This window comes from Myxocyprinus asiaticus, chromosome 45, assembly GCF_019703515.2.
Source record: "Myxocyprinus asiaticus isolate MX2 ecotype Aquarium Trade chromosome 45, UBuf_Myxa_2, whole genome shotgun sequence".
Classification (NCBI taxonomy): domain Eukaryota; kingdom Metazoa; phylum Chordata; class Actinopteri; order Cypriniformes; family Catostomidae; genus Myxocyprinus; species Myxocyprinus asiaticus.
Window position 1 is genome coordinate 1,712,513 of NC_059388.1, and position 25,840 is coordinate 1,738,352.

At 40.8% G+C, this 25,840-nt stretch overlaps 1 protein-coding gene across 2 annotated transcripts in view; it reads right to left on the bottom strand.

Annotated features, from left to right (window-relative positions):
- Positions 1 to 25,840, bottom strand: part of LOC127435326 (PHD finger protein 21B-like) — a 111,842-nt gene that overhangs the window by 34,110 nt on the left and 51,892 nt on the right. The window contains exon 2 of one of the 2 annotated variants that reach the window (XM_051688733.1): positions 23,007 to 23,225. In XM_051688733.1, the coding sequence (XP_051544693.1) occupies positions 23,007 to 23,225 (219 nt within the window). Of the gene's footprint in view, positions 1 to 23,006; positions 23,229 to 25,840 lie in introns of both variants that reach the window. The other variant, XM_051688732.1, reaches the window with a different exon arrangement.

Here is a 25,840-nt window from a genome sequence, read left to right on the forward strand (position 1 = left end):
CCTTCGATCCCTCGACATCACCTCGGCTCTATGTTACCTCGGCTCCACTGCGATCCTCCAGCCTATCTACTTCACCGGGGTTCCTCATCCCTCCAGCTCCTCCTTAGTCTGTCAGTCACCTGGCTCCGCCTTGACTCTCCGATCCTCCAGCTCCGCCTTGGTCCTCCGAACCTCTGGCGCTGCCTTGGTCCTCCAAGCCTCCGGCTCTACCCTGGCCCTTCGAGCCTTTGGCTACTCTCCGGGCTCCAAAGTCTCCAGTTTTGCCCCTCGAACCGCTCACAACTCCACCTTCCATGGCTCTGCCCCTCAAGCCTCTCATGGCTCCACCTTCCACTGGCTCCTCCCTGGTCTCCTGCTCCATTCTCTGTTTCGCCAGACCATGCTCCACGCCCTGTTTCACCAGGCCATGCTCCATGCCTTGTTGCGCCAGGCCTTGCTTCAAGAACCCACCCCCCCCCCCCAGCTCCCTATTGAACACTATTGTTTGTTTGTGTTTGGGCGTAGGGAGCCGCCTCTTGTGGGGGGGATATGTCACGTTTAAATGTGTTTTTGTTCATGTTTTGATTTCATGTCTTTTATGTTAATAGTTTAGTTCCTGTTTTATAGTCATGTGTTCATGTCATGTGATTTCCTGTTCCCTTATGTGATCCTGTCATGTGTTTCCCCTGTCCATGTGTCTTGTTTTCATTGGTTCATTGTTTGATTATCTTGTTATTAGTTTGGTCTTGTGATTGGATGTCATTGTCATGAGCAAGCCCTCATGTTTGCCATTGTCTGGTGTCAAGTATTGTTGGTGTAACGTTGTCTAGTCAAGTCAAGTCTAGTCAAGTCATTTATGTTTTGGATTCACGTTTTTGGAAGTCATTTATGTTTGTTTGGTTTTGGATTTCACATTGTAAATAAACTGCACTTGGGTTCTTCACTTCATCATCGTCTTCATCTGCCTGTCATTGCTAAGTACATTACAAACTGTCACTGCAGTAACATAGTATTCGTAACCAATGGAAATTACGTAGTTACGTGCCAAATCTGATATGTGCAATGAATAAAACAGAACACAGACATTTCGAGATGGACCCTTTTCATAGACTGTGATGACATGTTTCCGCATTATTTAGCAGTGTAAATCTAGCTAACTTTTTTATATTTGCAATTTTTTCATTCTAGCCTATAGTTTAAATTTAAAACATTATACTTTGTATTATTTTACCCCGGAATAGAGGTTTTAAAAAACAAGTTACCACAGCTCCAGTGAGGTTTCTAATACAGCTGCTGAGGGAGTGATAGAAATTTTGGCATCTTTCTCTTTTCTGACTGCTGTAATCCACCACTCTTTTTTTCTTCTTTTGCTCCTGGAGCAAACGGGTAAGCAAAAATTATATTTTTTCTGGTCTCCCATTCACCGCAATACAAGTTTATCGTTTACTAACGCATTCCAAACCCAGATATGTGAAAAGGGTCCTTTGCAGTTCTTTTACCTTGACACAGTTCTAACTTTTACTTTTATGACACTTTTATGGTGTTTTTTTTTGTCCTTTCGGTAGCTTGACAAACATGGTCACTATGTACTGTTGTATGGAAAAGATTGTTCAACATTTTTCCTTTTCTGTTCCCCACCATTTCCTGCTTTGACAGGAAGTATGTATAGCAGATTACAAGACAAAAAGAGAGAGAAAAAAGAAAACAAGACAAGAGTTGAGCTTTAAAATCCCTCTCACTCACTCACACACTCACTTATCTCCATTGTGAAATAGCTAATGTGAGGAGGTGGGGCAGCTGCTGGACTGTTCCCATGACAACAGTACAGAGGAAATGTGTTGCTCTGTCAGGGCTGTGATTTCAGTAATTGCTTCACAGCAGCACTTTCTCTGTGAGTGAGAGAGCTGTAACCTTGAGTTGCTTTATTCAGAATAAAGCTGCAGTGAATTACCATAAGTCCCTGCACCTGCTTCAAGATCGCTTAAAGACATAGAAATGTACCATAAATTCTAAGAATCCTCCAGAATCTACAGAAGTTGTAGGGGGCGTATTCACGAAATAGTTGCAATCCAGTTAAGTATTCACTATATGCACTGGTATAGCAGAGCTATCATAGATTGTGTTTTATTCACAAAACTTAGTGCTATTTGCCTGCCACAATTAACAGAGAAAGTGGGAAATGGAACTTAATTTAAAATATATCCAGAAGCGGCAATTATTCAAAGAACATACTTTTTCATAATCCTCCTAGACTGTTAGCCTGATTCGCACTGAACTTTGCATGTATCGTCTAGAGACCCTCATGCTGAAAAGTTATAAAAAAAATTTTTATTTGTCAGTTCATTTAGAAAATATAAGCCAATACATTTTTTTTATCAGTCTGTATCTTCTGAACAATTTGACACATGCAAAGTTTGAACTTCCATGATGACATGCTGGAAGAGTAATAGTGGTTTTAATTTTTAGCACCCCCATCAACAAAATATCTTCATGTCAAAGTTAACCAAGTTTCCTTAAGTTAGAACTTTGCATTTAAAAGATATACTGTAGGTCGAAAAGTGAAAATTTTATTGGCTTGTAACTCTAAAGCACTTTGATAAATCAAAATTCTTTTGATAACTTTTTGTCAGGATGGTCTGTAGATGATACATGCAAAGTTTTATGTATTGTATATAACATTTTGTGTGAATTGGACAAACTGCCAAGGAGGAGTTAAATGTTTTTTCCCCCAGAAAATGTTAAATGACGAAAAAAATATAGCCTAAGTGTAAAATGTAAAAATCAGTTCGACTGATTCATTAAAACAGAACCTGCACCAATTAAGTGATTAACCTGCACATCAGACAGCATGTTCCGCTAAATCAGTGGTTCTCAACCAGAGTGTCGGGACCCATTAGGGCCTCAGCATACTTCCAGGGGGGCCTCAGGATCCTTAAATTATTTAAAATATGATAGATTATTATAATTTTTATATAATTATTATAATTCGACTTACTGAAAATGCTAAAAATGTAATAACTCATCTTCAGCATCTTGCTTTTTATGAAGAATATACAGTTTCTGAAATCACAAGTTTTAAGGACATATCTTATAATAGATTTATCTTATAATATATAAATCTAATAGCCTACATGAGGGGGCCTTCAAATATTGGCTAATACACAGAACAGGCTGTCAGGGAGGACGGAACACAGCTGATGACCATCCATTCCGTGTTCAGGCCTGTGCGCACATCCGTGAGACTAGAACAGTGGCAAATTCAAGTGTCACTCGTGAAAATGCTTTCTCCACATGATTATCAGATATGGGAAGAGTGAGCAATATGATCACCATGTGCTAAAATCTCAAAATATCCAGCATCATTAAACTTCTAGCCAAAAGGGATCAATGGCCTGATCATGGGATAAATAATAATAATTTCTCCATTGGGTTGCAACTCTCAAGAGCGTCAAATGTGCATGAGAAAATGCCACAGATAAGTCCTGGCATTAATCACGACTTGAGGTTCACAGTCATTTACCTATGTTTTTCTTACATTATTACCACTTTGTCAACGTTAAAATTGCTAAAATCAATGTGGAACACCTGCAGATGGTGCACTCTTTTAGAACATACTAGTGGGTGTTGCAACTCTTAACTCCTCTGAATGGGAATAAATACATTTTTAAAACACACCCAAATCATTCCAAACCAGCCCAAATTTTGTCCACCCACCCAAGCACATTTCCCCCCACACAATTCAATCAAAACTTGCCCAAAATCTAGCAACACTGATGAGAACGTGGGAGTCTTCTGCACCCCCCTTGCAGTACCTCCACACTTTTAGAACCACTAACTTAATCTATTCAATGAATACATAACTTGTATTACAAATACTATATAGGTAAATAATATTGGCATATGTACATTTATCCTAAAGCTAGAGGAAGATGGGCTCATGTTTTCCCCCCTTCTCTCTAACATCTAACTAACTAACTAACTAACTAACTAACTAACTAACATCTTATGGAGTTGTATGCTTTCCCACAGTCACCATTGGTTTGCTTACTGAGGGCTTAAAGACACTAAGGTTTGTTTTCTATAGAGCTGTTCACTGAGGGCATTAAGACATTAACGCATGACCTTCAGTAAAACTGCTCTGAAACGATGTGTATTGTGAAAAGCACCATACAAATAAAAAGGACTGTAATAAAATTTCATTGGATAAAACTCTCTAAATATAAATAATTTTGCATAATTACAGAAATGCCTATATTTAAAAAAGCCATTTATAGCAGTGTTGCAAATAAGCTAGAGAAGCTGATGATAATATTGACATTAACATTATCTTTTGTCTCCCATATCACCAGTGGTGCAGTATCAGCTAACACCACATGGTGAGCGCTGCGAGCATTTAAAATCCAGTACATATACCCACTATTTTCAACAGGGGGCCTAAGAGGTTATTACACCAACACATGTGAATGCTTATAGATAGAGGGATAATACTACAGTGACATTAATCTCAATGACTATGTTTTTCAACAAATGGTCAATGAAAGAATGCGCTTAAACTTCGGGAAATGTTGATTGTGAATCTAAATATTATATGAGCTGTTTTATTGTCTATTCATTTTATTTGAATTTTGCCATTTTTGTATGTTTGTTACCAAAATACTGAACATTTCTAAATAAATAAAACTCCTGATTTGTGATTTTGATTTACAGTGTAACTAAAGCAGGTACTTTAAATGTAAATACAATGCAACAACACGTATGTACATAATAAGTACATTGTATTACATGCTTAAGTACATAGTAGTTAATGACACCTAATATAAAGTGGGTCCCCGTTGTGTTTGCATGACCACACGCATTGTCGGTTTGTAAGCATAATTTGTGCATGTAAACGCTCAATGATTCAGTCTCTTAAACAGTAGGAACACATGTACAGTGGGGTCTAAATGTTACAGACCACTTGTGAAACTTTGTATTTTACTAATTTGAGACAACATTTTCATTACAAATTATACTATCATAACAATTTGAGTACAAATTTGAATTGAAACATTAACATGAATTTGATCATATCTTGGTATTTAGTATTTTAATGACAGCTGCAATAGTTCATAGTCCAATAGTTCTCACATCAAAAAACATGGGAGTAGTGCCTCTAAAGCTTAAAAAAATAATGGGACACCAAAGTGTACTGTATGAGTGCAAAGTGCCACCAAGCAGCATCAGTTGTTATTAGGCTTGGGATCGATGCCTTTTTCACACAACTGGTAAAGTGTGATGACAATATGTATTTTCAGTTACAAGTATGTCATTTTGGGGTTTGACAGCTTGAATGAAAAACCTGTTCAAGGCTACATATGGGAAAATTGCATAATAACTGTTGCCATTTCTAATCATTCAGTTTGTGCAGTTACACCAGTTTCATACACTAACCTGTAAACTCATCAATGTCACTTTGTTCATTGCTGCACAACATCAGTTCTGTGTGTGTGTGTGTGATTGTGATGCAACTGGCTTCAGTAAATGGTATATCACCCTCTTGTGGTCTCCCAACACTATTACGCCTGACTGTTAAACAGAGACCAACTGAGTGGATTGGAAAGCACCCAAATTAGGTTTCTAATTTAAATGTTAGCTAATTTTAATATATCAATGCCTCAAAAATATATTGATAAAATAACGTGCCAATCAATAATTTAATTTTATAGCATCCCTAGTTATTATTACAGTATTGAAAACTCATAGCACAGCAGATCAATATAAATGTGTCATTAGGTATTAAAGAAACAACAGGGTAATGAGCTTTTGGAAATTAAATGATGCAGTTACAACATGACATCAGAAGGCATCCCTCCATACTCAGCTCTCTGCAAGTGTAACCACTGTGCAATTCAATTAACACTTGCCATGTTGTTGGTGTGTGGGAGCCATTAATAATGCCATTTGGACTGCGGCTGTGTTTGTGGCACAGCACCCCAATGCTGACTTATCAGTGGGCAAAAACACGGGCACAGAGCTCATCTTCAAAATTCAGTTTGACACAATTTCATTAGGAGGCCTTAGCGTAGTTTACATTTTTTTTCAGTCAGACTGTATCAGGGTCATGTGCATACAGGCTGAATGTAAGCACTGATATCCCATTCACACACAGGTTACTATTAGGAGTTCCTACTGGATGTCCTAACTTTGTTGCATTGCTGGACAATGTCACTGATGCTCTTGTCGCTAGAAATTGGCAACTCTTATTGAATGTACAGTAAATGGCTTCTGGTCACTTTGTCACTGCAAATCACTGGAAGTGTGAATGCCCTCTGATTTAACATTCACTTTGTTTACATTAACATTAACCTTAAGAGCCTAATTTAGATGCACATGATGATTTTGTGCTGTTACAAAAGTAAAAAGAAATCTTTGGTTACAGACTACAGTAATCAAATATATTCCTCAGATGCCTGGAAACAAACAGCAAGAGCTTCCACTCAAAATAAGGACCGTTCTTCTTGTGTGCTCCCCTGTCCCTAATGGTAATGTCTCAAAAACATAAATAACCAACACTCCTGGAAACATAATAAACTATTTGATTATCTAAATCTGACTTTCTATAGCTTGGTATTATTTACAATTTCACAACTTAGTCCCACTGTCCACATACTGTATGTGTACATCAATTTATAGGGAAAGTATTTGCTCTAGAATTTATTTTTTGATTTGTTTTTTTTTTGTTTTTTTTGGCTTGTTTATTAGGTGCTACTCAAATAGGAAAATGGAAAATGCACACAGCAGTCATGCTCAAGTCTCAGGAGGATACAGCATTCACAAACTTGATATTTGAAAATTGTTTCATGATTAACACTATAGTGAATTTTTTTATTTATTTGTTTACATGTACTTTATGCTTTTATCATCAAATTCTCATTTCATCTTGACAAACTATATATCATTTGAAAGTATCACTTAAGTTTCAATAGTTTCTTGATAATTGTTCTGTGATCAAAATGTTAAAGCAATACATTTTTTTAAAAACTTGTTTACATTTACAGCATGCTTTAACCATCAAAATGTATTTAATCTTGACAAACTTTATAAAATTTAAAAGTTCTAACACTCAGGTTTTGGTATATGAAAAAAATATTTATGTTTAAAATACTATAGCGATTATTTATATATATATATATATATACATTAATAACGAGAAAAATTACCATTACAATTTGAAAAAAATGTTTCAGAACTTCTTAAACTTCTTCAAAGAGTTCTCATCAAAAAAATCCTCCACGTGCAGCAATGACAGCTTTGCAGATCCTTGTTATTCTAGCTGTCAGTGTGTCCAGATACTCAGGTGACATTTCACCCCACACTTCCTGTAGCACTTGCCATAGATGTGACTGTCTTGTCGGGCACTTCTCACGCACCTTACAGTCTAGATGATCCCACAAAAGCTCAATGGGGTTAAGATCCATAACACTCTTTTCCAATTATCTGTTGTCCAATGTCTGTTTCTTTGCCCACTCTAACCTTTTCTTTTTGTTTTTCTGTTTCAAAAGTGGCTTTTTCTTTGCAATTCTTCCCATAAGGCCTGCACCCCTGAGTCTTCTCTTTACTGTTGTACATGAAACTGGTGTTGAGCGGGTAGAATTCAATGAAGCTGTCAGCTGAGGACATGTGAGGTGTCTATTTCTCAAACTAGAGACTCTGATGTACTTATCCTCTTGTTTAGTTGTACATCTGGTCTTCCACATCTCTTTCTGTCCTTGTTAGAGCCAGTTGTCCTTTGTCTTTGAAGACTGTAGTGTACACCTTTGTATGAAATCTGCAGTTTTTTGGCCATTTCAAGCATTGTATAGCCTTCATTCCTCAAAACAACGATTGACTGACGAGTTTCTAGAGAAAGCTGTTTCTTTTTTGCCATTTTTGACCTAATATTGACCTTAAGACATGCCAGTCTATTGCATACTGTGGCAACTCAAAAACAAACACAAACACGATGTTAAGCTTCATTTAATGAACCAAATAACTTTCAACTGTGTTTGATATAATGGCAAGTGATTTTCTGGTACCAAATGATCAATTTAGCATGATTACTCAAGGATAAGGTGTTGGAGTGATGGCTGCTGTCTAGATTTGATCAAAAATGACTTTTTTCAAATAGTGATGGTGCTGTTTTTTACATCAGTAATGTCCTGACTATACATTGTGATCAGTTGAACGCCACTTTGGTGAATTAAAGTGCCAATTACCTTCTGAAACAGCAAAATCTGCACATTATTCCAAACTTTTGTCTGCCAGTGTATATATATATATATATATATATATATATATATATATATATATATATATATATATATATATATATATATATATATATATACAGTACTGTGCAAAAGTCACATAAGATGTTTCACAAAAGCATTTGTCTTAAGATGGTTATTTATATCTTCAGCTTTAGTGTGTCAATAGGAAAACGTCATGGTTACTGGTGTAACCTCCGTTCCCTGATGGAGGGAACGAGACGTTGGTGTCGATATAGTGACACTAGGGGACCAACGTCTCATTCCCTCCATCAGGGAACGGAGGTTACACCAGTAACCATGACGTTCCCTATCTGTCACTCACTCGATGTTGGTGTCGATGTAGTGACACTAGGGGTCACTCTTGGGAGCCCGAGACACCTCTGGTCTTTGATAAAAGGCCAATGAAAATTGGCGAGTGGTATTTGCATGCCACTCCCCCGAACATACGGGTATAAAAGGAGCTGGTATGCAACCACTCATTCAGGTTTTACGCTGAGGAGCCGATATAAGGTCCGGCCATTTCAGCAGGTAGTTCAGCGTTGTGGCAGGAGGGACCAACGTCTCGTTCCCTCCATCAGGGAACGGAGGTTACACCAGTAACCATGACGTTCCCTATCTGTCACTCACTCGACGTTGGTGTCGATGTAGTGACAATAGGGGTCCCTATATAAAACGCCACAAGGCTGAACTGTGTTACGTGAACTGGCGGTGTGTGGTGGGCAGACTTGCTGTGTGCCTCATAGCCAGCACACCAGGTCGACACGTAACCTCCCCCAACACAGTTATGAGTGTCGAACGGCCCTTTTTGGGGACAAGTCGACTACCCAGAGATAGAGACAGGCTTAACCCAGTCGTGGCCTCTTTCCCCTTCTCTTTTTCCACTCCCTAAAAGAGAAGGGGGATTATCCGACTGGGCCGCCAGGTCTAGTCGGGGGGTGCCCTCCCAAGGGGAGGACACTGTGGAGACCACACCTCGCCCCAAGAGAGGGGGGGATATTTAAGTGGAAGAATACATCACATGGTCTTTCCAACCATGTGGAGAGCCTTCAAGGTAGATCCTGCCCAATGGGGGAGGAGTTACTACAACATGGAGACTGGGGCAGAAGGGCTCTGCCCAAGTAAGACGCAGTTTGCCAGCAGGGAAATGAATTAGCGGAAGATATAGATCGCATGGGGAACCGCCACATGCAGAGCACCTACCCCAGAACCGGGCTCTTAGTTAGCGCGTGTACTGGGCCGGCAACGAGTCTCTCCGAAAACTCGACTGCCACAGGGCTCGGAGGAAGTCAACCAGGGAACAACTTTTGTGAACACTACTGGGAATTAACAGCGCACGTCTTCAGCTCAAAAGGAGGTGGAAGGCGCTATGTGCAAGCGATACACCTATCCCGGGCTTATCCGCTTGTGTTGCGTGCCACTACCTGGGATGAAACCGGTTCCACCCGGAGGTTGTAGAACCTTGCAAAGGTGTTGGGTGTTGCCCAGCCCGCTGCTCTGCAAATGTCTGTTAGAGAGGCACCTCTGGCCAGAGCCCAAGAAGCCGCTACACCACGGGTAGAATGGGCTCGTAGCCCTACCGGGGGCAGCATGTTTTGGGTGAGATATGCCATAGTTATGGCATCAATGAGCCAGTGGGTGATCCTCTGCTTGGAGACAGCGCTTCCTTTCCGCTGTGCACCAAAGCAGACAAAGAGCTGCTCAGAGACTCTAAAGCTCTGCGTGCGATCCAAATAGACGTGTAAAGCGCGCACCGGACACAGCAACGACAGGGCTGGGTCTGGCTCCTCCTGGGGCAGCGCTTGCAGGTTCACCACCTGGTCCCTAAAAGGAGTGGTGGGAACCTTGGGCACATAGCCCGGTCGGGGTCTCAGGATCACGTGAGAATAGCCCAGACCGAACTCCAGGCACGTTTCACTGACAGAGAACGCTTGCAGGTCACCTACCCTCCTGATGGAAGTGAGCGCAGTCAGGAGGGCAGTCTTCAAGGAGAGTGCCTTAAGCTCGGCTGACTGCAAAGCTCAAAGGGGGCTCTCTGTAGACCCTGAAAAACTACAGAGGTCCGATGAGGGAACGAGGCACGGCCTGGAGGGATTCAGCCTCCTGGCGCCTCTTAGGAACCTGATGATCAGATCATGCTTCCCTAAGGGCTTACCGTCGACTGCGTCGTGGTGTGCTGCTATGGCAGCAACGTACACCTTCAAGGTGGAAGGGGACAGCCTCCCTTCCAACCTCTCTTGCAGGAAGGAAAGCACTGATCTGACTGCGCATCTCTGGGGGTCTTCCCGACGGGAAGAACACCACTTAGCGAACAGACACCACTTAAAGGCATACAGGCGCCTCATAGAGGGAGCCCTAGCCTGAGTGAACGTGTCTACCATCACAGGTGGGAGACAGCTTAGGTCTTCTGCGTCCCGTCCAGGGGCCAGACATGGAGATTCCAGAGGTCTGGGCGCAGGTGCCGGATGGTGCCCCTTCCCTGAGAAAGAAGGTCCTACCTCAGGGGAATTTGCCCGGGGGGAGCTGTCGCGAGGAGTGTGAGGTCCGAGCACCACGTCTGGGCGGGCCAGTAGGGTGCTTACCAGGATGACCTTCTCCTCATCCGCCCTGACCTTGCACAGGGTCTGTGCAAGCAGGCTCACTTGTCCAGCGGCACCGTAGGCCTTGGCCGTCAGAGACGACGTAAACCTACAGGCCTTGGACGGGGGCTTTGGGCACTCGCGCCAGGTGGCGGCGCTCTGCGGGCATAGGTGCACCGCGAGCGCCTTTATCCACCGGGGATTGCCGAATAACCCTTGGCCGCCCCACCATCGAGGGTAGTGAGAGCGGGGAAACTAAAAAGATCGGGACCGGGCAGTAAAAAGTGCCTCCCGCGAGCCTTGTCAGCTCTTCATGCACTTCCGGGAAGAAAGGAACGGGGCGGGGCGTGGCTTTGAGCGGCACCGCGTGCCCAGGAACCAATCACCGAGCCGTGAGGGTTCAGGGAAGAGCGGTGAAATCCACTCTAACCGACGCTCGCAGCTGCCCGGGAAAGCGTGTCATCATCTCCACGTCAGCCTGTGACTGGGCGATCGACCCCGAAGGGAGGAGCCCAGCTGAGGCTTCTGACTGGATGAGCCCGCTCTCCGATGCTGCGCTCGAGAGCTCATCACTTTCGCGGGCTCCGAATGAGAGGTTGAACTCGCCGTGAGACGAGCCGGCGGACTCACCCGGAAGCCCGATCGGGGCAGACAAGCGTGCTGGGGAATGGGAGGTCCGCGGGGGGATACCCGGCGGAGGTGGTCCCATTGGGGTCCCCAAATCGCCCCAGTGCTAGCCACGCTGGCCTCAAACCCGTGGGTAAAAGGACCGAAGCGGGAGCCTCTGGGGTGGCTCGCTTTCTTACGAAGGCGAGCCGCGACCGCAACGTTGCCATGGACATATTCTCGCAATGAGAACATGACCATCCACGAACGCTGTCTCTGCGTAAGCAGTGCCCAGACACGAAAGACAGTGATCGTGACCGTTAGAAGGCGAGAGATAACGAGCACAACCAGGAATAACACACAATCGGAAAAGCATCTTTAAAAAGACGCGTCTTTAAAAAGACGTTCTGTGTGTGCGCTCTTTTAGAGAAATATATACTCTTTTAGAGGGGAACAATGCTCTTTCAGAAAATATACTCTCTAGTTTTTCTGCCAAAGCGCCCAGGGGCATTCTCTGCAGTGCACCAGTGCAGAGGAGGGAGAAGCCGCTGAAATGCACCGTCAGATCCAGCAGAGGTGAATGAACAGTAGTACTCAGCTCAGTGAGCATGACCGTTCGGCTCCGAAGAGAAAATCTGAATGAGTGGTTGCATACCAGCTCCTTTTATACCAGTATGTTCGGGGGAGTGGCATGCAAATACCACTCGCCAATTTTCATTGGCCTTTTATCAAAGACCAGAGGTGTCTCGGGCTCCCAAGAGTGACCCCTAGTGTCACTACATCGACACCAACGTCGAGTGAGTGACAGATAGGGAACGTCATGGTTACTGGTGGAACCTCCGTTCCCTGATGGAGGGAACGAGACGTTGGTCCCCTAGTGTCACTACATCGACACCAACGTCGAGTGAGTGACAGATAGGGAAACTCATTTTAGACTCCAAAACATTACTTTTACAAATAGAAAAGATTAGAATAGAAGAACAGGGAGCCCTGCAACAGATATCATGGCCCCCACAGAGCCCCCCACTGAACATCGAGTTAGTCTGAGATTACATAAAGAGACAGAAGCAACTGAGACAGTCTAAATAGATAGAAGAACTGTGGCGAATTCTCCAAGAAGCTTGGAACATCCTATCTGCCAACAACCAAGAAAAACTGTGTCCAGGTGTACCTAGGAGAATTGGTGCTGTTTTAAAGGCAAAGGTGGTCACACCGAATATTGATTTAACTTTTTTATGTTTACTGGACTTTGTATGACATGAAGTGACAAATGAACACTATTTATGTCATTATTTTTGAAGACATCCTCATTATGCAACATTTTTGACAAGTGCCTAAAACTTTTGCACAGTACTGTATATATATATATATATATATATATATATATATATATATATATATATATATATATATATATATATAAAACCTCATTCACACTGGGCTCTGATCCCGGGATATCGGCGGGATCAATGCCGGGGAGCCTACTGTGTGAACACAAGCCGGTGCCGGAATGCCCGAAAATCAGACCCTAGTAACATTGCCAGGGTCAATCCTGGGACGTGTCTGTGTGAACAAAAGCAGAGCTGATACAGTGAAGGGTGTGTCATAGTGATGACGTATTTATCATGTGAAGGAGAAAGTTTGTGTGCAGAATAGAAATTCAACAGTTTCACGGTGTAAAAAACACGGCTGTCATAAACCATTGGCATTTTTTTTTATATATATATATATATATATAAAAAGAAATTAACATTTCCATTGTAAATATTAGTTAAACAATAATTAATAAATATTAATTATAAAAAAACAGCAACATTTACAGCTTTACCAACCTGACATGATAAGATAAATGCATTTTGTTATTCATAGCGCAGCACACCGAATGTCAGAGCTTTATTTCCCCATAATATATGTCACATATTGTTTTTTGCATTGACTTTTATGTTGAAATTCTTGTTTAGTTCCTGTTTCCTGTTAGTTTGTAGTCCTTTGTAGTTTCATTTTATGATTGGTTTTCCCCTGATTGTTTCTACAGGGGTTCCTCCTTCCCTTGTTTGCCCCTGTGTATTTAAGCCCTTGTTTTCCCTGTTTCCTTTGTCAGTCTTCACATGTATGTTCATGTTCTGTGTTTTGTTTTCAGTTACATTGTTCGTCTTTTGTTTCCATTAAAAGCTGCACTTAGATCCTCCATCCTCGCCTGCCGCGTTACAGTATGGTGCGGTTGAAGTCTGCAATGTAGGAATATTTTGGGTATTTAAAAATAATAATTATGGTTACCCAGTTTGTAAATTGTGATGGAAAAAAGTGCTGTCTCATGCAGGGAAAAATCAAAACCTGAAATAGGGGAGAGATGTGGCTTTGTTGTGTATTCATTGTCAAGTGTCAAAATTACTGCTATATTATACATGACAAAGTTAATAAATGACTTTTATTGACATAATATTTTAGTTTATGTTCTAGTTATTTTAATTAGATTAGATACAGTTGTTAGAGGGGGATTTTACACTGCAATATGGTCATGTTACAACGTGCCCCATAGGCATTTCATTCTTCATTTCACTTTTTTCCCGGTAGATGGCGAAAAAAGTACATGCTGTATTCATAAAACAAGACCACATATTTGTACCAGACTTGTGTAAAATTAATGTGAAAAAAGACAAATCATTTGAACCCCAAGTGTATTATTTACACAAACCAAAAAGTGTTAGTTTGTGCCCTGCTCTCCCCTACAACCTCTGTGAACATCATTTGCGAAGCTAAATGTAAGTGAAAATACGGTAGGTAGGCTAAAGACCACCTTACATAAACACAACCAGATACACTTTTACCAGTTTTGAAATGACTCAATATAGCTTTTTAGGTGACTAGCTCGCCACAGCGCTTGCAACCTTATGACAGGCCAGACATTTATTTTCTTAACCCTACAAAGGACAAGAACGTAACAATACAGAACATTTATTTTTTGCTAATTTCCAACACATTAGGTTCCAAATGATACATTTCTGTTCTTCTCCAAAAATGGTTTTTATTTTAAATTGTACAGCTTGTAGAAATCATGATCGAAAAGTTGACATTTGCCTCAATGCTTCTTATACTAAATTGCAGTGCAACAGTTAGCATACTATGTGTAAATTACTGACATTTTTTATTTTTAAAGTTTAAAAAGTGATTAAGGCACACAGAAAAAAAATGGCAGAGCTAGTCCAAAAAATAAAAAATAAAAACACCAACAAATAAACGGCAAATGAATAATCATTTTTGATTGTAATAAATGCTAATCTGAAGAAAAAAAGTATAGTTTTACCTTGACAGTGTAGTGAGTTTTCTTTATTTTTAGGAAGATACGCCCGTTTAAGAATCAAACTAAATTACAAACGCAATTACTGAATAGAATGTACAACTTAACCATTGCAGGACAGTATCATTAAAAATTATTCGTTTTTTAACCATCATTTTTCTATTATTTAATATTAATAATATTGCAATGCATCTTAATTTTGTTTGTTTTATGTTTAGTTAGTTTTTTGATGGTTTCTTTCACTTTCAGTCTTTATTGTTCTTGGGAGGCATTTCAGTTGGTAGACAGCAGCCAATAACACAAAAACAATGAACATCAAACAAAACAAAAATGTTCTTATGAACTATTTATAAAAAGAGGGCTATCATGAAAATCTCATACAGGGACAAGGGAGATACTCGCCATCCACGTAGACAATTAAATTAACTATACGCAGTTTATTTGTTTACAAGATGATGAAAGAGCGGCCTTCTCGAGAGAAAAGACGCAGTTAACAGTAAACTCAGGACGCATTACATTAGATGTCACATCGTGATGTCGCTTTGTTCTTTACGATTGTCCCGGGACGTGTGTGAATGCGAGCACAAATTACAGAAAACCTCTTACATTGTGAATGAATACATTTCGCAATCCCAGAACAGTTGCCGGAACGACTTTTCCCAGGATTAATACTGGGATCTCTGTGTGAAAGGGGCTTATATATATATATATATATATATATATGTGGTCCAGACCTTTGTTGTCCACTGGGGATGTACAAATGTGTTTAATCATGCAAACTTATGTATTTTTTTAGCAAATTCTTAAAATAAAACTTTATTATACAATAAACAATTCTGTATTCACAGTGATTTAGTTGCTGATTGTTTCAGTGTTAATCTGAATAAACATGCAGCATGTTTTTAATAATGCTGTTAGTATGTGTCCACACTGGGCCACAATCCACTTATTATCCAGCTCCAAATGACTGGCCAGGTGGTCTGAGATGTGCTTCCCTTCCCCCGTATTCATCAACAAAACAAAACAGCCATGATTGGTTGGTGTGATGGCTGTTTTTAGGGTTTGAATCAGTGGGCAGCTGGGAGAGTCGAGAACAGCTTTACTCTCCCAAACAATACAGCCATTAAAGGCAGTAAAACAATCCCGGTGTTCCTGCCTGATGAAGGGGGAAGGGAAAGTGTATGTGTGTGTGTGTGTGTGTGTGTGTGTGTGCAGGGCGGGGGGAACAGTGAAGGAAGCAGTGGAAGGAGTGAACTACTCATGCGAATGAAGAGTCCTTTCTGTTGGAAAAGACTTTGCTATTATTTATGAAGACCAGCCCAGAAATAGACTCCAGTCATACAAGACATATTTAATTTGATGTAAACAAATATGTGTGTAATATTTTCATAACTGTGTGTTTAGTGTTCAATCATACAGCCAACAAAACACTGAAAATAGTACAATATGTTGTAATACTGTTGTACCTGTGAGTTGAGTGTTGCAGGATTTGTCAGCCAACAAAATATTGAAAATAGTACAGACGTGCAGACATCAGAAGTCTGCTTTGAGCCAGTCACAAAATTCAATTACTCCACGCCATTTATTGCCTGTGACTTGGGAGTCAAAATAATGTTGTCAAATAGTAAAAACTAAAGCACTTCTCTTCATTTCTTTTTTGTTTTGTCAACAGCTTACAGGTTACTTATGATAAAATAACGAGCCTCCTTTGGGAACGAGGTGTACACAGAACCAAAAGCCTTTCTGGCAATGACATCACAGAGTTAAATGGCATTTTGGTTTTGATGTGTGAATGGTAGCAAAACTAATAAACAGGAAAGCCTTGTGTGAATAGTAGATGTGTACATTTACCAGAAAAGGCAATCCAGCAATTTTACTGAAATTTAACAAGTTTCATGTGTGCTGTTGACTGAACGATCTTTGTGTCGCGTGATCTTTAAAACACTCGACACACAGGTACGATAGCATTGTGACAATCAAAATTACAGTATGATGTAATACTGTCTTAACTGTTTATTGACATGATGCACAGTGGCAAGATAAAGTATGTGACCCCTTTGGAATTAGCTTGTTTTCTGCATTAATTGGTCATAAAATGTGATCTCATCTTCATCCATGTCACAAGTTTAAACAAACACATTATGCAACACACAAACAATTAAAATCATTCATGTCTTTATTGAACACATCCCATTAAATATTCACAGTGATGTGGAAAAAGTAAGTGAACACTTGGATTTAATAACTGGCCAATCCTCCTTTGGCAGCAATAACCTCAACCAAGTGTTTCCGGTAGCTGGGGATTAGACCTGCACAACATTCAGAAGAAATTTTGGACCATTCTTCCTTACAGAACTGCTTCAGCTCAGCCATATTCAAATCAAATCAAATCAAATCAAATCACTTTATTGTCACACAGCCATATACACAAGTGCAATGGTGTGTGAAATTCTTGGGTGCAGTTCCGATCAACATAGCAGTCGTGACAGTGATGAGACATATACCAATTTACAATAACATCAAATTAACACAACACAATTTAAACATCTGTTATACACATAATTACACTCAACAATATACAAATAATAACATACACTGTACAGTATACAATATGCTGTTTTTGTTTTTTTTTTTGTTTTTTTTTGTTTTGTTTTTTACTATATAGATACTATATAGATACACATTATTCAATAAAAATTAAAATATATATGAAAAAAGTATATATATAGAATGTACAGTATTGTACTGTATTGACATTCAGGCTGTCGGTTGATAGTCAGTTGTTAAGAGAGACATAATATAATAATAATAATATAATTTATGACAGTCCGGTGTGAGATATAAGAGTAAGGGTAATAAAGTGCAGTGCTGATGTATATTGATCATGAGAGATCAAGAGTTCAGAAGTCTGATTGCTTGGGGGAAGAAGCTATCATGGAGTCGGCTGGTGCGGGTCCTGATGCTGCGATACCGCCTACCTGATGGTAGCAGTGAGAACAGCCCATGGCTCGGGTGGCTGGAGTCTCTGATGATCCTCCGAGCTTTTTTCACACAACGCCTTGTGTATATTTCCTGGAGGGAGGGAAGCTCACCTCCGATGATGTGTCTGGCAGTTCACACCACCCTTTGCAGTGCTTTGCGGTTGTGGGCGGTGCTATTGCCGTACCAGGCGGAGATACAGCCAGTCAGGATGCTCTCCACAGTGCAGGTGTAGAACCGTGTGAGGATGTGGCGGTTCATTCCAAACTTCCTCAGCCGTCTCAGGAAGAAAAGGCGCTGATGAGCCTTCTTCACAACGACTTCAGTGTGGACGGACCATGTGAGTTCCTCAGTGATGTGGACACCCAGGAACTTGAAGCTGCTGACTCTCTCCACTGGTGCTCCATTGATGGTGATGGGACTGTGTTCTCTGTCTTTTCTTCTGAAGTCCATCACAAGCTCCTTTGTCTTACTGACGTTGAGGGAGAGGTTGTGCTCCTGACACCAGTGTGTCAGAGTGTGCACCTCCTCTCTGTAGGCTGTTTCATCATTGTCAGTGATCAGACCTACCACCGTCGTGTCATCAGCAAACTTAATGATGGCATTGGAGTTATGTGTTGCCACACAGTCATGTGTGTACAGGGAATACAGTAGTGGGCTGAGAACACAGCCCTGCGGGGCTCCAGTGTTGAGGGTCAGTGATGAGGAGATGTTGCTGCCTATTCTAACCACCTGGCGTCTGCTTGACAGGAAGTCCAGGATCCAGCTGCACAGCGAGCTGTTTAAGCCCAGAGCCCGGAGTTTCTCATCTAGCTTGGAGGGCACTATGGTGTTGAATGCTGAGCTGTAGTCTACAAACAGCATTCTCACATAAGTGTTCTTTTTTTCCAGGTGGGAGAGAGCAGTGTGTATTGTAGATGCAATGGCATCATCAGTGGAGCGGTTGTTGCGGTAAGCAAACTGCAGCGGGTCAAGATTGAGTGGTAATACAGAGCAGATGTAATCTCTGATTAGTCTCTCAAAACATTTGCTGATGATGGGGGTCAGAGCAACAGGACGCCAGTCATTTAAACAAGTTATGTTCGATTGTTTTGGAACAGGCACAATGGTGGATGTTTTAAAGCATGTGGGGACTACAGACAAAGAGAGGGAAAGGTTGAAAATGTCCGTAAAAACACCAGCCAGCTGGTTCGCGCACGCTCTGATGACGCGGCCCGGAATGCCGTCTGGACCCGCGGCTTTGTGGATATTCACCCGTCGGAAGGATCGGGTTACATCCGCTACAGAGACGGAGAGTGAACTAACCTCTGTAGCTTCGGCCGTGAGAGCTCTCTCCGCGAGGGCGGTGTTATTTCCCTCGAAACGAGCATAAAAAGTATTTAGCTCATCCGGTAGAGAGGCAGCGGTGTTCATGGCGGAGTTTTTATTCCCTTTAAAGTCCGTGATGATGTTAATTCCCTGCCACATGCTTCTAGAGTTGGTGGTGTTAAACTGTCCTTCAATCTTACTCCTGTACTGGCGTTTTGCTGTTTTGATAGTTTTTCGGAGGGCATAACTGGCTTGTTTATGCTCCTCCGCGTTCCCGGAATTAAAAGCGGAGGTCCGCACATTAAGTGCCGCGCGAACATCGCTGTTGATCCACGGCTTCTGATTCGGATAGATTCGCACAGTTCTGGTCGGAATCACTTCCTCTACACACGTTCTGATGAAACACATTACGCTATCAGCGTAAAGCTCGATGTCGTCATCAGAGGCGGACCGGAACATCTCCCAGTCCGTGCGATCAAAACAGTCTTGTAGCGTGGAGTCTGATTGGTCCGACCAGCACTGGATCGTTCTGAGGGTGGGTGCTTCCTGTTTCAGTTTCTGCCTGTAAGCGGGCAGAAGCAGAATGGAAGAGTGGTCCGATTTGCCAAATGGTGGGTGGGGGAGGGATTTGTAGCCATCCCGGAAGGGAGAGTAGCAATGGTCCAAAACCCGGTCCCCTCGTGTGTTGAAACTAATGTGCTGGTGGTATTTTGGTGCGACTGATTTTAAACTGGCTTTATTAAAGTCCCCGGTCACAATGAACGCGGCCTCAGGGTGCGCGGTTTCCTGCTCACTTATACTCCCATACAGTTCCTTGAGTGCCCGGTCTGTGTCGGCTTGTGGGGGAATGTACACAGCAGTGATAATGACCGCTGTGAATTCCCTCGGTAGCCAGAATGGTCGACACAGAAGCATAAGAAATTCCAGATCAGGAGAACAGAAAGACTTGATGGAATGTACGTTCCTCTGATCACACCAGGATTTGTTGATCATAAAACATACACCACCTCCTCTAGTTTTACCTGAGAGGTCTTTCGCTCTGTCCGCTCGGAGCATGGAGAACCCCGCGGGTTCAATGGCTGAGTCTGGAATCTCCGCAGACATCCAAGTTTCCGTAAGGCAGATAACGCAGCAGTCCCTCGTCTCTCGTTGGAAAGAGATCCGCGCTTTCAGCTCGCAGAGCTTGTTATCCAGAGACTGAACATTTGCCAGTAGAATAGTGGGTAGCGGGGGTTGATTTGCGCGGCGTCTTACTCTGATGAGAACGCCGGCTCTGTTTCCCCTTTTCCTCCTGCGTTTCCGCGGCCGTGCTGCCCAGACAAAGGGCTCCGCTTGCGTGTTTGTAAACAGCGGGTCGGCATTGAGGAATGTGAAGTCCGGTTTACGGTGTGAGATCGCTGAGCCAATGTCCAAAAGTGTTTGTCTGTCGTAGACAATAAGGCAGACAACATCCAAGACAAAAAACATAAGAATTGTAAACAAAACAAACAAACCATTGCTATGTTGTGTTGGAGCTCGCAACGCAGCAGCCATACTCGGCGCCATCTTGAGTCCAAAATATTCTTAGGATGTCTGGTGTGAACGGCTCTCTTGAGGTCATTCCACAGCATCTCTATTGGGTTAAGGTCTGGGCTCTGACTGGGCCACTCAAAAAGGTGAATTTTCTTTTTTTGAAGTCATTCTGTAGTGGATTTACTTCGATGTTTAGTGTCATTGTCCCGCTGCATCACCCAACTTCTACTGAGCTTCAGCTGGTACACAACCACCCTGACATTATCCTGTAAGATATCTTGATAAACTTGGGAATTCATTTTTCCCTCGATGATGGCAAGCGGTCCAGGCCCCGAAGCAGCAAAGCAGCCCCAAATCAAGATGTTCCCTCCACCATACTTCACCGTTGGGATGATGTTTTCATTTTGGTATGCCATGCCCTTTTTACGCCATATGTAGTGCTGCTTGTTCTTCCCAAACAATTCAACCTTAGTTTCATTAGTCCACAAAACATTTTCCTGGTAGCACTGTGGAGTGCCATGGTGGTCTTTGGAAAACTTTAGGTGCGCAGCAAAGTTTTTGTTGGAAAGCAGCGGTGTGTCCTGCCATGAACACCATACCTGTTTAATGTTTTCTGTACAGTAGACTCATGAACAGAGATGTTAACTAGTTCCAATCATTCCTTCAAGTCTTTAGCTGTCACTCTAGGGTTCTTTTTTACCTCATTGAGCATTCTGCAGCGGGCCCTTTGAGTCATCTTGGCTGGACGGCCACTTCTAGTGAGAGTACTTTCAGTACTAAATCATCTCCATTTATAGACAGTTTGTCTAACTGAATATCTGAGATAGATGAAAATCTAAGCTCTTCGAGATAACTTTGTAACCCTTTCCAGCATTTTGCAAAGCAACAATTCTTTATTGTAGGTCTTCTGAGATCTATTTTTTACGAGGCATGGTCCACGTCAGCAGATGCTTCTTGTGAATAGCAAAGCTTTTTATAAGTCAAAGTAGCTCTAACCCACACCTCCAATCTCATTTCATTATCTGAATACCAGGTTTGCCAACTTCTGACTCTAATTAGCTTTTGTTGACATCATTAGCCTAGGGTTTCACATACTTTTTCCAACCTACACTGTGAATGTTTGAATGATGTATTCAATATGTACAAGTACAATACAATAATTTGTGTGTTATCAGTTAAAACAGATTGTGTTTGTTCATTATTGTAACTTAGATGAAGATCAAACCAGATTTTAAGACAAATGTATACACAAATGCAGGTAATTCCAAAGGGTACACACATTTTTTCTTGCCACTGTATTTTCAAAGTTTTGTTGGTTAAACACTCACGCAGGAACATAACAGTATGACATTTTGAACATTGTATTCTTTTGCATTGTGGCTTTCATTTGCATTAAATTCAGTATGTCGTCTACTCTGACTACAGTCCATCCTTTACATGATAAGTCAGTGCTTCCAGACAGAGCAGACAAACAACAGCTGTGCTGCTGTATATATCACCTGTCACGTCTTGATGGTGTGCAAATATTATAATAATAACATGCTCTGGGGTTGAGAGAGGCCTCATGCTCATTTCATATGTTGGTTCAGTATGTTGGTGGAGGTTGTAATGAACATTCTCTTATTGGTTTGCACATGATGTCAAACTCAACATCAATTTAAACATACACAAATCTTACAGTGTCAAAACAAATACAATTTATTTATCTGTTTTCGCACTGTTATAGTCACTACAGTAACTTGTCAGGTTGTTGTATTTTGTGTTTAAGCTTAACTTCAAATATTATGTCTCTGTCTACACTGAAGAAAATGATTAGTAAGATTTACTATTGATTTAGTATATAATTGTAAGTGAAATCTACATAACTTCATAACATAATATTGATTACAGTGAGTGAGTCAATTGAACTTAAACATTTCAGTTAATACAGTAACTTTTACTTACAAATCGAATGGATTTTTTCATATGCTTCAGATAACGTCAGACTTCACAAAACAAGAAGTTGCCAAACAAAATCTACCAAAAAAATAAAATAAAAATGGTGTACATAAACTAGGAACACCTAGCTAGTAACACCAGCTTTGAAAAGTTAAGTAAAATTTACGCATTTCATTTACCAGTGAAATGTACTTAAATTGGCTTTAGGATTGATACACAATGACGCATTGATAACTAACAATCATAAATAATATTTACTTATAAGCTAGAGCATTTATTTTTACATGCTTGAATTGAGCACAAATGTAGAATTTACTTAACATGTTCAAGTTCATGCTTAAACCAACTTATTCAACGTAGAAGTATTTAATCTTTTGTGCTATATTTACTTCACTGCAAAATAACTTCTTTCAGTGATTCATATAGTGATAAAACATTATATAGTTTCTGAGGACTCTTGTTTGCCCATAAGCGACTCTTTGTGTGTGCTTAGTGTAGTACTGTGAGTTTGTGTTGTTGTACCTGTGAACGGCTGATGCTCTGTCCAACGGGTGTTTGGAGGTTGATCGGGGACGTCTGAAGCGTCTCAGAACTCAGCGCCTTTTGTCCGTTAATGTGTGCCGTCACCATGGAAACGGGAGTCTTCGCCGGCACCACAGAGATGGCAATGTTCTGGCTGGGCTGCTTGATGAGGCAGAGGGGTTTGGCGGTCGTTCCCACAGGACAACTTCTAACGGCGAGCTTCTGTCACACAAAACAAACACACGTTATTAACCCCGAAACTGCAGATAACCTAAAGGGCTTTGTTTGGATTACAACTTTTGTTTTGATTCTTCATCTTTTCACAAACATGCTAATTATTGCCATTCATGACTCCTACACAAGAATTAGATGAAATATATAAAAAAAATCACAATTTCAACATGCACTTATATACCAGTTTGTGTTGTAATTTTCCATGGGAAATAATACAGAATATGAACAAACTATTTTTTAAACAGAAAGTAGAACAGTATTCACTGTAATGTTTTGAAGGAATAGTTCACCCAAAAAGTGTACGACTTTCTGACCCTATTTTGAAGTTTAACAGCCCCAGTCCTCATTTACCTTCATTATATGGAAAACAGTGGTCAGGATCTTTTTCCAAAATCCACCTTTTGTGATCAACGGAAGAAAACAAGTTATTTACGGGTTTGGAAGGACATAAGGGTGAGTAAATGAGCATTTTCGATCCTGAGTAAATCTTACTGAGTATTCTTTCAATCAAAGTGTCTTGCATGGACTCAAGTCTAGTAGAATATAAAGTCTGAATGTGCAGTTATGGTTCCACACACAGTATCCAGAAGAAAAAGCCCTTAACTGCTCAGATCAGCACAGTTCACACTATAACGGCTCTGAATATTTCATAGTCCAATCCACTGGCCCGCTCTCATTTCACAACAGCTTTTATGGTTTTCTGATGACTGTGAGGACTGGGGGCAGGGACAGAGAGAGAGACAGGTCTTTCATATTCAAAGACTGTCTCTCTGTGGAGGAGCATTTTCAATATGTCCTTCATATCTGAGTGTCTACAGTCAATAATCCCTGACGTGCAGATGTGTGAAGATGTGGCGCTCACATTCATAATGCTTTTTCAGTCCAATACTCAGTTATGATGACTGAAGAATCATCCCTTTATACCCACTCTACTGTGTGATCTGTGCTGCCATGTGTTTGCGTTGCTCTGACTAAAAACAAGAGATGTGAAAAAGGATGGATTTTTAATTGACTAGCCAGCAGGAATAGTTCTTAAGGAATAGTTTATCAAAAATTGACATTACGAGTCAATTATTATGACAGAATTTTCATTTCTGGTTGAACCATTCCTTTATGGAAGTTCTGTATAATTGCACTGGTTTACTTGCATTTCTTAAGGCCTTGAAACATACACTAAGCGACCCTTCAAGCTATGCAAACTCAATATTATGTGTTGTTGCATTCCGAAATGTGTCAGAACTTAATCTTCCTGTGCAAGTTAGTTTTAGGCAGTGTTGGGTAAGTTATTCACTACAAATGACCAATTACTTGTCTAAAATTGTAATCACTTACTAACTTTACTGAGTACTTCATTACAATTACTTTTAGGTCACTTTCAAAACTCCTTTCTGGAAAAGTTTTTTCACCCAAGTAATTCAAAATAATGTCTACATTTCCACATTTTTCTCCCTTACATTGACACGTCCGGGAACACATGACCTACAGATGTACAGTACATATTAACATAATTTTTTTTAAAGGTTTTCTACATAAATAATATTATTTTTGAAATATGTAACCCAAGTAATGTACTTAAATGTAATTAACTTAATTAAAAGTCGTTTTAGGATTTGTACCAAAAGTAATTAGATTACAGTAACTAGGCTCACTGATTTTTTTTCTTTGAAATTCAATATCTTCAGTGTCCTTCCAGCAGTCATCTATTGTTTGCTGGGAAGGGAACCTAATGCCTTCACTGTAATCTTTAAGCAATTTGGATTGCTGCTCATCGCTTCTCTCTGTCGTCTTGTCAGTCAGCGCAAGTAAGAAATGTGTTTAAGCTGAAAGGATCCATTTCTTGTATACCACGTGAAAATGTAAACAAGGTGTTTTGCTTGCTGCACTTTAAATGTTCATTTTCCCACGCTAACTTAGGTAAATCAAACATTGCAGGTCACATTTAAACAGCTCAGACAAATAGACTGCACTTCTTATAGTACAAGCACTTAAATGTGATATGTGGGAACTGTATTTAAAATTTTAGCTTTCACTGTTGTGAATTGTGTGTTAAAATGGGTAGCTGACATGAAATTTCAAGCACTGACAAGTCGTATCATTATTATACATGTAATATGACACCATATGGATAGAACAGGGTACATGGAATTTCTACATTAAAAAAAGAAGCTAAAATGTGGTTAAAATCCTTAAAAATGAAAAATGTAATTAAACATACACTGACACAATAAGCCTATATCATGAAACTAAACTGACAAAGTTTCCCAAATAACTGAAACTAAACTAAATAATCATTTTAAATTGGAACTTGAATAATCTTGATAGGTAGCTAAGTGAATTAGAACACATTCAGTTTAATAGCATAGACATTTGCAGGTAAATATCGGTTTGTTATCACCACAGCAATGCGCAAGAACTATGTTTTAAATGCGTTGGCAGAGCATTCATCTTTCTGTCCTAAAGGGGTTGTTCACACACAACGCGTTCTTGAAAAAAACTCATTGAAAAGAACGCAGGTGTCAAAAGATGCATTTTCAAAAGCGGAACTATTTTTAACTTGACATGCAACGCTCGTTACGAGCAGCCCTGAAAATGTTGCGAAC